The following is a 13,417-nucleotide window of genomic DNA, read 5'->3' as shown; positions in this document are numbered from 1 at the left end:
GTTTTGAGTTAGAAGCCCATATCAAACCCTAATTTAACATGTTTTGTGTACTTGGCCGTGCAACACCACCAATGATTTGTGTTCTTCTCTTCATAATGTGTAAACACCTTTTTATTATTTTTTATTCCTCTTCTATTGGTAGAAACTAAAGACGAGCCTAAGCATCAAAAAGTGAATAGAGAATTGTTAAAAAGACGAGGCTGAGCATCAAAAATCCCAAACGTTTCCAAATACTACAAAATCTTCTAACAAATCTCATAAAATAATCATTAATATTTTATTAATAAGTCACAAAAATCTTCTAAAACTCCATCAAATAGTTGGAAATCCTTCAAAGTCTCACAGAAATGAAAATCCACCAAATTTTTTAAAATCCTTGGTCAATACCCCCCCCCCCCCCCTCGTTTAGTTGAATATGCACTTTTCTCATGTGGTCTTCCTTGGTCTGTTCTTGTAAGGCTAACCTCTAGTGACTAGTGGGGATGCAAAGTTATAGATTTAGACTCTTTAGGATGAAGATTAGGTGGTCTTCCTTGGTCTGTTCTTGTTAATTGTCATATTTGTGTTCTTTGTTCGCGGTTTCCCCTTGCCTACGACTGCTTGTGAGCTTTGTAGTTATGCGTCTGCTTCTCTTTCCATGCTTTCCATTGATTGAAAATGTGGCCTTCTTGTTCCTTTGTTCGGTGGTAGAATTTTCTAGTGGCTCCGGATGAGTAGTCATGTCGGTTTTATTGTCCCGTATCACTCTCAAGCTTTAGTTTCTTTTATTAGGCCTTGTCTCCAGCTTTATTCGTTGTTTGGCTTGTTGCTGGGTTGTTTTATGTTAAAAATAAGAGACAATTGAGAAGGGAAAACAAAAAAATATCTGATCATTACTCCCTTTACATATAAATAACCAATAAGTATATTCTTACAAAATCCACACCAAAAAAGGTGGAATAGCTACTATAACGTAATTCAGGGCGTAGTTGCGGGTTAATAGTTGTAAAAGATAGTCAAAGCCAGTTGGATCAATTTTCCCTTAATGTGTGGATGGTCATGTATTGTCTTGTCTGCGTCTCCGCGATTACTCCGGAATTGCAATTTACCACGCTAGGGATGCTTTCATTCCATCCATAGATAATGAGCCTGATTGGTTCTAGACTTCTAGTTGTGGCTTTAGATTTTTTGTTATAGATATTTTGGTTGTGATTGTGAATGTTATTGTTGTAGTATTTTAATTATAGAATTTAAAATTGAAAAACCTAAAATTGTGTGTTTTAGAAGAAAATTAGATTAGCATCCGCCTATACGCAAGGTTATAATGTAATACTAGATTTCATCCCAATAGAACTCCACACTTAAGCATGGTTAAGCAGTAAAATTTGGATGGATGTTCGGAAAATGATTGTCAAAACCGTGCGAGTGAAGACAAAACACGGAAAAATATCACTTGATGATTTATAGAATTGGTAAACAAGTATATAAAGTCTCTCGGACGTAGCATACCAGCTGTTAGATAAGGGTATGTCTATGAGCGAATATATGACTTTTTCAAAAGAAAAATTCTTAGGTTCAGAAGTGATACTCTTTTATTTATCCCTTTAATTAGCCATTCAAAATACAACAATATGTTATGTAATGTTATATTTAGAAAATAAATCAAAATTAAAATAAGAAAAATAAAACAAATTGCTTTTTTTATTAAACTAGTTTATGTTTAGATTTTACAATTAAACAAAGTTTATGTTAAAGTTATAAATTTATATAAGAAGATTAAAATTTTGATTTTACAATTAACTGACATTATATGTTGGTTTGAGTGTATAAATGAAAATTAGGGTTTAGATATTTCAATTAAACAAAATGATATGTCGGTTTAGATTTGTTAAAGAGGGGTTAGGGTTTATATTTTATAATTAAACAAAATTATATGTCGTTTTGGATTTATAACACATGATTCGATTTTAGATTTTACAATTAAACAAAACTAGGTACTAACCCGCGGAAAACTGAGGGCTGAACTTTTTTTTGATGAAATTTTTTGATAATTTATTTTGTTATTATGTTATTTATAAAGATTTGTGATTAAAAATTCAGTTTGTTTATATTAAAATTTTGTATTTTAAATATGTTTATTGAAAACTTGTCAATAAAATATTTGCATGTAATGAATAAAACTGTTTAAACCTTTGTCAATTAAACGCAATCCTTGATATAGTTGTGAACTAAGTAAAAAATATAACTAACATGTAAAAAGAGCAATTAAATACAGTTAGTGAAGGTTCTGAAAAACCTCGTAAAAAACAAAAGTCATTGTTTTTTTCAGTGGCTTCCCTTACTTGTCTATAATAAGCACCTTCAAACATTAAATATATTCAAATCTCAACTTAGTTTTATTTTCCTAAAGAACGGTGACTAAAAGAAAAATATAATTTTTTAAATAGATAAGATACAATATCTATATCTTTTATTTTTTTATTTATTAAGTTTTAAAATCTAAGCCTTTAAACGGAACTGTTATATATTTTATTATATTTGATTTTTGATAAAAAATTTAACCCGAAAAGCTTTTTTGATAAAATTTGTAGTTATATAGATTTTATTCGATTAGTTTTTTAAAATCTTAGCTGTTAATTTTTTTCTTTAAAATACAAATTATTTTTGATTCTAATAGATTTTTTTTTTACTTTTCTACAATTTATTTTATTTTATGTGTCCCCAATTTTCGTTTTTTAATTAATTAATTATATTTAATTAATTAGTTAATTTTAATTAAGTTTTTCTAATGGTAATTGAATGTAATTTTTACACATTTTAAGGTTAGTTTCATATTTGTACTTCTCAATTAATATAGTAGGATTATATGTCATTGGAGTGTATAAAGGAGGACTCCAATTTAGATTTGACTATTAAATGAAATAAATTATGTCTATTTGGATTAACAAAAGAATGATTAATTAGGGTTTAGATTTTACAATTAAACGAAATTATATGTCGTTTAAGTTTATACTATACAAAAAATGGTTAGAGTTTAGATTTTATGATTAAAACTATAAATTATGTTAGGTTTAAAATTCAAATATAAGTTTAGGGTCTTTTCTTGACTTATTAAGTTATGTTGATTTGTTTTAATTGTATTATTTAGATAATGTTAAGTATTTGAGTCTATTTAAATAATTTTAGGGTTAAATTATTTTAGTTATGTTGATTTATTTTAATTGTTTTATTTATATAAAAAGATGTTTCGGTTTAGATTTTTTTTCATAAGAATATTTTTTATGAAAAAATTAAATAAATGAAGTCCTTTTATTCCAGAAAAAAGCGAGGTATCAAACGTCTAAATAAAAAATAGACAGAGTTTTTTTTTTCTGATTTTACAATTAAAAAAACTATATGTTGTAAAGTGATCTTAATGCAGTAGCAAAAGGTAAGTCCAATTGTAGAAGACAACATCACACCAGAGATCGAGTCCCGCTTCCTGTGGCCCAATGGTTGACAAAAAAAAAAAAACTATATGTCATTTTGGATTTAAAAAAAATCTATATTAACATTTTCACAGCAATTTTAGCAAATAAGGCTTCAAGTTGAGAACTATTTACAAACATGCCATTATCATTATTCTTTTTTTTATTTTAATATTAAAAACAGTCTATAATATTAGCTATACGTTAAAATAATCTAAACAACCTAATTCAAAATCTCCATTCAATTATTACCATACTCAAAATCTAATCCTCCGAAATTTCTTCCACACTAAACTCGCATATCATTAGGAAAAAATATAGAGATTGAAACAACCTTCTTTAACGTGTGACAACTCCATTCCTAATTTTCTATCCTCTAGATAACTATTTTAAATATAGAAATTGGAGTTGGAGTTGAAGATAAATATTTTAAATATATTTTAAATATTTTAATTAACACATGACAACATTTTTGCAGCAGTTTTGGCTAAGAAGACTTGAAGTTGATATATATTTACATCTCATGCCATTATAATTAGAGATTTTTAAAAATAAAACTATAAAACAAAAATATTGATTTAGTCGTTTTCCATTAACAAAAAACAAAGATTTCCTAATTTATCTCCCTATTAAATCTGAAATATAATTTCCCATTTTCATTCTTCTAAAATATCTCTACAAGATTTTATAATAATCGATTTCAAAATATAAATTTATGAGGAGCCTATAAATCAGCTACATTTGTTTTTCTATATTCCTAATTAATCACCACATTTAATTATATAATATAATTTTCCTGAATTTCTATATACAAAATCGTATAAAGAAACAAATTTATGGCTCAAAATTAATCAAAATTAGTCTAATAATATAAACTTGGCATATTCATATATATATATATTATGCGAATATTAAATCCCTAATTAGTTGCTAATGCGTTCAATCTGTTGCATGAAAAGGTGGACATATTCAACTTAATTTCTCGCCTATAAATAATGTTGACCCCTATTCTCAAGTTAACATCACCAACAAAACATAAAAAATGCACCTCTTTGCTATGCTCATTTGGAAGTTGCACAAATAGAACTGTGATGAAATATGTAGAGATGTCTAAAACTTCTTCAAGCTATGGAGGGATCACCGAATCTGGGGCAGTTCATTGTCTCCCATGCCACAACTGAATGATAAGGTTGCGACCTCTATGTTCTTTTGCTGATGAAAAACAGTCCACAGTAGTGACATTTAAAGTTTTTATGCTTTATAAATGTCTCTCCCCCTCTTTTTGTTTACTCTTCTCAGGGTTCAATACCTCTTATTTTATTTTTGGTCTACCATTCAAATTCACGGGTTATATAGCTTCATGGGTTTGGATTAGTATTAATGTAAATTTGAAATATCATTATCTTGGTGCTACAAAATTATTCATTAAAAGTATTTATCAATATTAAAATATTAGACATATTTAATTAACTTGAATAAATTACGATTATGTAAAAATAAATTGGTTCTCGGTATACTACGGGTTAAATCCTAATATTAACTATCAAAATACACTTATACAATTTTAAACACTAAATAAAACAAAAAAATTAAACAAATGCAGCTTATAGTTTTATATTTTAGTTTAAATGAATCGTCTCGCAGTGTACCGCAGGTTAAAATTATTAAACCCTAATAATCTAGAGACAGCACAATTTCGTATTCCATACTCACATTTACATGCACAAAAACCAAAAAGAAGAAATAATTAAATTGTTTCTCACAATTTTACATAAAGTCAAATATAACTTTCAAATAATAAACAAATTAAAAAAATATAGACCCGCAGTGTACCGCGGGTTGAAATTTAGTTTGGTTTTAAAAAAAAAACATTTGTTATTAAACTTGTGATTTAAAATCTCTTTGCAAATCATAAGTTATTGAAAATGATATTTATTTGAAATGATTTAAAATAGTTTAGAATCTCTTGTTATTCAATTAAGAATTTATGTAAAATCATCTAATATCCACCATTATTCAAACTTAACAATTACTTATAAAAAAACTGATTTCAAGAGATTTTGACTACTTTTTAGTTGAAAAATAGGAATGAGTAGAGAATCTTCAACGGGTGTATCTAGCGCACATATTTTTGGGAGAAAAACTCTTTGATGACTTCAATCGGATCAGGGGAAATCTCAGACATTTGAAAGCAATACCACAAACTGAAATCAAGCGTTGTAATAGAATTTTTGACAAATCAGCGTTTCCATAATAGGCACACAAAAAAAAAGCTACCGCTACTTTTCAAATGTAGCCGAATCGATTTTACGAACAACGGAAACCCTAAGTAATTTGAACTCATTGCAAATCATGGAAACATGATGATTACCATAAACATAATTATCAAATTAGCCGAATATATTATTTATCTAAGTTACAAAATGCATGTTAGAAAAACATAAAATTGTATAGTGATTTTAAAATAATATGTTTTGAAATAATGTAGTTTTATAAAATAATTAATCTGATTTATATGTTACACATTATATTTTTGTACTTTTACTACACAAAACCGATTTTTAAGGTTCTCTCTTTTTGTACTAGGAAAAAAAACCGGAAACATGAAGAAAGAAGCTGGACAGAAATGAATAAGTAAGACACACAAATCATGTTTTAACTAAAACCCGAACCTGCTAAAAAGCCCACTAAAACTTCCAGCCCATTACAGAGAGAAAAGGAGGCGCTCTACTCCTCCGCTTTGACCTATTTCTAACCGTTGCCACTTGATACGAAATATAAAAATATCTAGCAAATAAAGAAAAATTAGATATTTTCCACGTGGACGGTACAGATCAAATAATCCGCGCGAAGAGACAACCGTTAGATGATAAAACCAAAAAAGACCCTTATGCCCCCAAACCTGAATCAAAATGGGTATAAATACATGTTCTAAAACCCTAAGCTAAGAAAAATATCTTCACGCAGCTGTCTAGGGTTTTTCGCCTCTCTTTTACTCTCTCTCTCGAAAACCTAGCAGTCTTTCTCTCTCTTTTCTCAGTTCCTCCATGGGTAAACCTAAATCCGCCACCAAGGTAACCTTCTTCTCCCCCTTTATGGCTTCCTTCTCTCTTCTTCTTCTTCTTACTCTGTTTTGAATCTCTGTTCATGTTTTGGTCCTGCGTATTTAACGAGATTTTATTTGTTTTCTTTTGGATTTTCAGGTTGTTGCAGCTCCTGCTGCGGTTAAGGCCACTAAGCCTTTGAAGAAAGGTATAAACTTTGGCTTCCTTGTACCTCAGATGCTTTGCCCTCTGCTACACAGCTAGTTTTGATTTGAAAGTTTTCATTTTTAATATCTATATTGCTCGTTCTGCTATGGCTGGCTATTGGAATAAGTTGTTTGATTTGCCTAACTCCTGAACGTATATGAGCTCTGACCTTTTTATTCATTAGTTTGGGAATATATATTGCTTGAATATAATGAGCGCTCTCTATAGTATATTGACTTGTGAATCCTGAATTTGAAACCTTTAGTGTTGAGATTAAATTTGAATGTTGAGTTTTGAACTGTTATTGATTTTAATAATTTTGATTGTTTCTTCTCTTTTAGGTAAGAGAGAGCCTGAGGATGATGTTGATACCAAAGTGAGCCTTAAGAAGCAGAAGAAAGACGTGATTGCTGCTGTCCAGAAGGAGAAATCTGAGAAGAAGGTGCCGAAGAAGGTTGAGAGCTCTGACTCCTCAGACTCTGATTCCGAGGAAGAGGAGAAGGTATAACTACTTCTGTCTTTGATTTATTTGTTGGTCTGAGTATTGAATTTGAGTGTGATTTCTGACCATATCTAATATATGTCAGGCTAAGAAAGTTCCGGCCAAGAAGGCTGCTGCCAAGGCTGCTTCAAGCAGTGATGACTCATCTGACGACTCTTCAGACGATGAGCCAGCAACCAAGAAGGCTGCTGCTACCAACGGAACTGTTGCAAAGAAGTCTAAGGATGACTCATCTTCTGAGGAGGATTCTTCAGACGAGGTTAATTTCTTTATATGTTATGGAATTTTTAAGCTTCTATCATTTGAGCTGCGTCTAAAAGACTTCGTTTTTTATTAAAAATTTCAGGAAGTTGCTGCAACAAAGAAGCCAGCTGTAGTTGCGAAAGCCGCTGTAAAGGCCAAGGCAGAGAGTTCATCTGACGAGGATTCATCTGATGATGATGTAAGGACCTCATAAGATAGAAGATAGATGCACCTTTAGAGTAATTTGTGCGAAAACTTATATAATTAACTAACTTACTAATTGAAAATAATTAGGAAGCTGAAAAGAAACCTGCTGCTAAGAGTGCCAAGCCAGCTGCTAAAGATTCTTCATCCGACGAAGACTCAGATGATGAATCTGAGGATGAGGTGATAATTTTTTTCTCATACTTGTAATATCTTATACTTGAATATTATTTTATATTTTCTAATGGATCTCTAACTACTTCGTTTATGAAAATAGAAACCTGCTGCCAAGAAGGCAGCTCCTGCTAAGGTAGCTACCAAGGCTGCAAGCAGCTCCGATTCATCAGATGAAGATTCTGAGGAGGTTGGCTTAACATATTTAATTTGATTTTCTTGTGGTACTTTATAGCAGCTTTGCATTCTTTATATTTCTGTAATTGACTTCATTCATGGGTCTTGATATTTTCAGGAAAGTGAAGATGAGAAACCTGCCCAGAAGAAGGCTAAAAAGGAGAGCAGTAGTGATGATTCCAGCGGATCTGAGGAAGATGAAAGTGAAGACGAGAAAGAAACCCCAATGAAAAAGGTACGAGCAATGTTTCCTTGCACTTTAATATCTATGGAGGCTAGCTACTGAAGCTTATTATTCTATCTCTTGTTGCAAGTTACTAATATTATTTATATTTTTCTGTAACTAAAACAGAGCTCCGATGTAGAAATGGTGGATGCATCAAGTGCAAAACAGGTAATGGAGATCCTTCTGATAGTATCTTTTATATATTGTAATATTGTAACCTGATTTTGTTTGGTTATTTTGATGTTAATTTTGTGCATCATGCAATTCTTTGATTTTTAGCCAAAGACTCCATCCACTCCTGCTGCTGGCGGATCAAAGACACTCTTTGCTGCCAATCTCTCTTTCAATATTGAAAGATCAGATGTGTAAGTTCTTTGACCTTTGATCTCTCTTCTCTTGGTGAAAGTTTTCATGACCCGATGTCTCATCCTCATTTGCAGCGAGAATTTCTTCAAGGAAGTTGGTGAAGTTGTTGATGTTCGATTCTCTACCAGTAGAGAAGATGGAAGTTTCAGGGGATTTGGCCATGTTGAGTTTGCTTCTGCGGAAGAAGCACAGAAGGTGAGAGTCGTTTTTAACTCTTGAATAAAAATATTTTATTAGTAATTTGAGACTGATTGCTGATTAACGTCTGTTGTACTTTAGGCTCTGGAATTACATGGTAGACCTTTACTCGGCCGTGAGATTCGTCTTGATATTGCTCAAGAGAGAGGCGAGAGACCTGCATTCACTCCTCAAAGCGGAGGGTAGGTTAATTTTTCCATGTGTTGGAGATTTGTTTCTGTAAAATTGTTTCATTGGTTGATTATATTCTCTCTTCTGCAAATTATAGCAACAACTTCAGAAGTGGTGGTGGTGATGGTCAAACTGTTTTCGTTAAGGGATTTGACTCTTCTCAGTCTGAGGAAGATATCAAGCACGCATTGAGGGAACATTTCGGTTCATGCGGTGAGATCACAAGGGTCTCTGTTCCCACAGAGCGTGAAACTGGTGCTTCCAAAGGGTTTGTGATTTCGTCCTCCTTATCTGTGTGACCAGTTTGTGAATTCTATCTGTTAAATTTTAGATGCTAACTACATAAATGTTTCTTTTCAGAATTGCTTACGTTGAGTTTACAGAAGGTAAAGAGAAGGCGTTGGAACTAAATGGAAGTGACATGGGAGGTTGGGGTCTTGTAGTTGATGAGCCTAGACCGAGAGATAACTCTAGTGGATTTGGTGGAAGGGGTAATGGTGGAAGGGGTGGTAGAGGAGGTAGAGACAGCGGCCGTGGTGGTCGTTTTGGTAACAGCGGTGGTCGTTTCAGTGGTGGCAGAGGAGGTAGAGATGGCGGCCGCGGTGGTCGTGGAAGACCTAGTTTTACTCCCTCAGGTAAGAAGACTACCTTCGGCGATTTCGAGTAGAAGCTTCTGTAGAAGAAAAGTCTCTTCTTATGTTGTTAACTTGTGATACTTGGCATCCTTTTATCGTTTTGTTTCTTTTTTGTTCTAGTTTCGTTTCTGTCAGAACCTTAAATTTTTGTCTGAATGTTAAATTAAGCTCAATTTTGAGTGCTTTGGGTGTTAAATCTAATTATTATATTCGTCCTTCTTTATATGAGCCTCAGTACGATCCAGTTGTTTAGGTATACTAACATTCTCTCCCAAGGGACACAAATTTACATTTCTCAGAATTAGTCTCAACTTGGTTGGCTACTTCCACATCTTTCACTCAAAAGCATAAACAAAAAGAAATAGTAAAATGAATTAGTTGTAACTGAAAACTGAGACTTTAGCTTGAGGACCGCCTTGTACATAGACAAAGTCGTAAGCTTGTCCTGCTCTCAAAGTCTTTTGCCATTGAGGAAGCTGGTACGTATTCTTTTGTCCCGTTGGTTTTAATCCCCAGATAGGTCCTGAGAGATCTTCAATCTTAAGCTTGAGATCTGATATGGGCTTCTGAGAATTGTTCTTGATGATCACTTTGTGCCTGTAGTATCTTGTGTTCCCGGCCATCCAGTTGGTAGTTATCGAGTGAAGAAACTCGATTTGGGCACCTGATTGTTTTGGACTATAATATGTTGTTGGTGTTGCTGTGTACGATGAAGCTGTGACAGTTTCAGAGAAAATGAGAATCAGACACTGTATAAAAGTTGCATTGGAAAGCTGTTAGTAGACAAAGATCAAACCTGGTGGTTTTGTAGTTTGATAAGGTTTAGATGATCCTCCTCCATAAGATCCTACAAAATTTCATTACATTACTCAATGAGTCATGGATCATAAGATAGTAAAGCTAAAAGACTACATGATCAAGGTTTATTGTTTACTTACCTAAGTTTCCAGAGAGTTTAGCGAATAGGCCAATAAGTGGAGCTGTTCCAGATAAAGTTGGTTCCGATTGCTCGTAGTTTGAGCGATCATCGGAATAGTAATCGTTCTGGTCCGGTCCACCAACAAGCGCACCATAGATAATATTAGGATCAGCTTGAGACCTTCTGTACCAAGAATCAAATCCTTGTACACAATTCACAGAAGAACGTTGAACATAGATTGAAGGGATTGAAGAGCCTCTATGGTGAACACAGATTGGATATTTCGGTCCATAGCCAACTACATAACTCATTCCTAGACGGTTCTTTCCAAGAATGTAATCAGCCTGCAAACAAAAAGAAAAAAAACTCAGTTAGCAGAGTTAAACCAACAAGGAAACTGTTTTGGTTTCTTGGGAGGAGGATTTGAGAATGACCTGAGATCTAGCAAAGTCAAGAAGCGCTTGAGGTTGAACCGAACCATCAGGACAATTGAGTTTAGCATTTGCTGCAGAGAGATAGTCTGAGTAGACTGCGAGAATATACGCAGCCGCAGATGCATATTGAAGATTGTTCCACTCTCGAACATACATTAACCCACCAGCTGTTGTTTTAATGTTGTAACCACCATTCTTCTTGAGACAAGCACAAGCGAAGTAGTCAGCTTTCGTCTGATATTGCTTCAATGTCGAAGTATACACACCACCTTTCCCTTCTAACAAGACCTATACACACACAAATGAAACAAAGAATCAAGATTAGTATTCTTGAAACCGCGAGAAAACATTCTTGAACTAACCGGAAGATTATACCTTGGAGAGAAGGATTTGAACACCGGCGTATTTGTTATCCCAAGAGAACTCTTTCATCCCCCAGCCGGTTCCACCCATATAACCAGCATTGTCCATAGCATATTTTAAGTAATACTGATCCCCGGTAGCGCGGTGTAGCCAAGCCGCAGCCCAAAGAAGCTCATCCTTTAAGATATTACCCAACAGAGAGACATTTTAGTATTGGAACAACATTCAATGGAAGAAGATAATTGGAGAGATGAATGATGAAAAATGTTAAGAGATCAACAGTGTTATACCGAGTAACCAGATGACATGTAGAAAGGTTTTGCATTTGGGATTGAATCAGTGTATAGTCCTCTGTACTTGTCAGCAAATGAGAAGAGCTGAAAGCACACAATAACAAAAGTTTCACAATGTTTAGAATCTCAACCGAACCGGGTTCATAACACAAGTAACAGAATCCCATTGCACCTAAGCTGTTAATAAGCAGAGGTTGAACAAATACACAAACGAACCTCTTTGGCATGACTTAAGAGGAGAGCAGAGTAAGAGGAGTTAAATGGCTTGAATGCCAAGGAAGCAGCAGCTAAAGCAGCAGCGGTTTCACCGGCTAAGTCTGAGCCAGGATGGTACTGGTCAAGCTTATAAGCTGTTCTTGAAGTGGTCATGTCCTCTGCTCGTTCCCAACAGTAATGGTCTGATTCTCCATCTCCAACTTGACCCCATAGAACATTTGGCTGAGGATGAGCCTTGATGAAGTAATCAGTACCCCATCTGATTGACCACAATGTCTGTTGCATCTGGTTCGAAGCGGATAGCTCTTTCCGGTTATCAACCGCTGCCCACGATAGCATTGTCACTGCAAAGGCCATTGGTAAACCGAACTTCACATGGTCTCCTGCATCATAGTATCCTCCCTCCAAGCTCACCTATTTATTCACACACACACAAAACCTCAATTTCATTTTATTACATGATGTTTTCTTATTGGAATTAGCACTTTCGAGGGTCTTACAAAGTAAAATCTAGCAAATTTTGTCTTGATGACAACATATCCTTGTACATTTTACATCTTTTTCAGTTAATATCTTTATATTAATTTTAATGTTATTCTTATAAATTCATATTTATGATGGTGACATTAACGACACAAGTACAAACCACTACTCCTTCCGTTTCATAATATAGGATGTTTTAGAGAAGTTTTTTTGTTCATAATATAAGATGTTTTCAAGTTTCTATGTAACTTTTATATTAGTTTAATACTTTATATTATGTAGTCTTGTTTATGATTGGTTGAACTTTTTTAAAGTAGTCATTTCTTAATCTGCGTGTTTTACTCAAAACATCCTATATTTTGAAACGGAGGGAGTCTATCACATATCCTAGTCGAATGATATTTAACGGGAACTATTATTTTTGTAAAAATTTAGATAATATGAATCTGACTAATACATTATTAATATGTGTGTATATGGACTTACGCCTTGAGCAAGACCATCCTTGAGACCAGAGTGGCCTCGCCATTTGACACGTTGAGCAGCTGGCAACTTTCCTGATCGCTGAGCCTCAAAAAACAAAAAGGTCTTGTCAAGAGCATTTCCGTAGTTATAGTATTCCGCTGCCGCGGTTGCTGCTGCTAGAAGCACGGTCAGTAATAGGCTCACGCCGGAAAATGATACACCAAACTTCCTCATTTCTCTCTCAACCTTTGTTTTAAGTTTTCTCTCCTAAGAAACGTTCTTTGTTCACAATTGTGATGCGAGTTAGGTCTATATGTGGGTGTATTTATATAAACATTTGGAGAAAGAGAGAAATTGTGTATGTGAGTTTGGTGAGAGAGAGGAATTGTGGAGAATCAAATAGGTACGAAACTTGTCTGAACAATCATTGTCTTTGTCTCTATTTGTGTTCGTGTGTGTTGTACATGCCTTTGATAATAGTTGTGACCTTCACGTTTTGTTAGAGCTTCTCACGTTGTACCTCGAGACTTTTGTGTATAAAAGCTGAACCAACTATGACAAACCACGTGCATCTCTTATTAGCCGTTGGATGTATGTGATATTGACCATCTATTATGAATAAAAATAGATTAATGTATCCGTATCTTGTTT

General features: G+C 33.7%; 2 protein-coding genes across 3 annotated transcripts; one reads left to right on the top strand and one right to left on the bottom strand.

The window, feature by feature from the left end:
* The first annotated feature begins 6,377 nt into the window (after positions 1–6,377).
* On the top strand, positions 6,378–9,789 carry LOC104742421 (uncharacterized). 2 transcript variants are annotated; one of them, XM_087483407.1, is made up of 14 exons: positions 6,378–6,520; positions 6,650–6,698; positions 7,039–7,199; positions 7,285–7,458; positions 7,546–7,626; positions 7,737–7,829; positions 7,924–8,010; positions 8,116–8,232; positions 8,350–8,391; positions 8,503–8,588; positions 8,664–8,784; positions 8,869–8,969; positions 9,056–9,226; positions 9,319–9,789. In XM_087483407.1, the coding sequence occupies exons 1-14, from the start codon at positions 6,494–6,496 to the stop codon at positions 9,623–9,625; spliced, it is 1,617 nt and encodes a 538-aa protein (XP_087339533.1). In that variant the 5' UTR covers positions 6,378–6,493; the 3' UTR covers positions 9,626–9,789. The 2 variants fall into 2 exon arrangements, with proteins under 2 accessions (XP_087339533.1, XP_010461727.1); XM_010463425.3 differs by having other exon boundaries at positions 6,379–6,520; positions 7,546–7,641.
* Positions 9,790–9,838: 49 nt separating this feature from the next.
* On the bottom strand, positions 9,839–13,211 carry LOC104742422 (endoglucanase 5-like). The gene is made up of 8 exons (XM_010463426.3): positions 12,788–13,211; positions 11,819–12,232; positions 11,600–11,686; positions 11,322–11,486; positions 10,947–11,234; positions 10,532–10,856; positions 10,390–10,440; positions 9,839–10,308 (listed from the first exon to the last, which is right to left on the bottom strand). The coding sequence occupies exons 1-8, from the start codon at positions 12,998–13,000 to the stop codon at positions 9,968–9,970; spliced, it is 1,884 nt and encodes a 627-aa protein (XP_010461728.1). The 5' UTR covers positions 13,001–13,211; the 3' UTR covers positions 9,839–9,967.
* Positions 13,212–13,417: the final 206 nt, after the last annotated feature.

The sequence above is a fragment of the Camelina sativa genome, chromosome 14, assembly GCF_030686135.1.
Source record: "Camelina sativa cultivar CO46 ecotype springtype chromosome 14, ASM3068613v1".
Lineage (NCBI taxonomy): Eukaryota > Viridiplantae > Streptophyta > Magnoliopsida > Brassicales > Brassicaceae > Camelina > Camelina sativa.
This window is presented reverse-complemented; position numbering and strand designations above follow the sequence as displayed.

Coding starts and splice junctions, on each gene's coding strand:
- LOC104742421 (XM_010463425.3), top strand. CDS start 6,494: ATGGGTAAACCTAAATCCGCCACCAAG. Junction 8,011..8,115: donor CAGATGAAGATTCTGAGGAG/GTTGGCTTAACA, acceptor TGATATTTTCAG/GAAAGTGAAGATGAGAAACC. Junction 8,785..8,868: donor CTGCGGAAGAAGCACAGAAG/GTGAGAGTCGTT, acceptor GTTGTACTTTAG/GCTCTGGAATTACATGGTAG.
- LOC104742422 (XM_010463426.3), bottom strand. CDS start 13,000: ATGAGGAAGTTTGGTGTATCATTTTCCGGCGTGAGCCTATTACTGACC. Junction 12,233..12,787: donor AGGATGGTCTTGCTCAAGGC/GTAAGTCCATAT, acceptor GTGAATAAATAG/GTGAGCTTGGAGGGAGGATA. Junction 10,309..10,389: donor TCAAACTACAAAACCACCAG/GTTTGATCTTTG, acceptor AAACTGTCACAG/CTTCATCGTACACAGCAACA.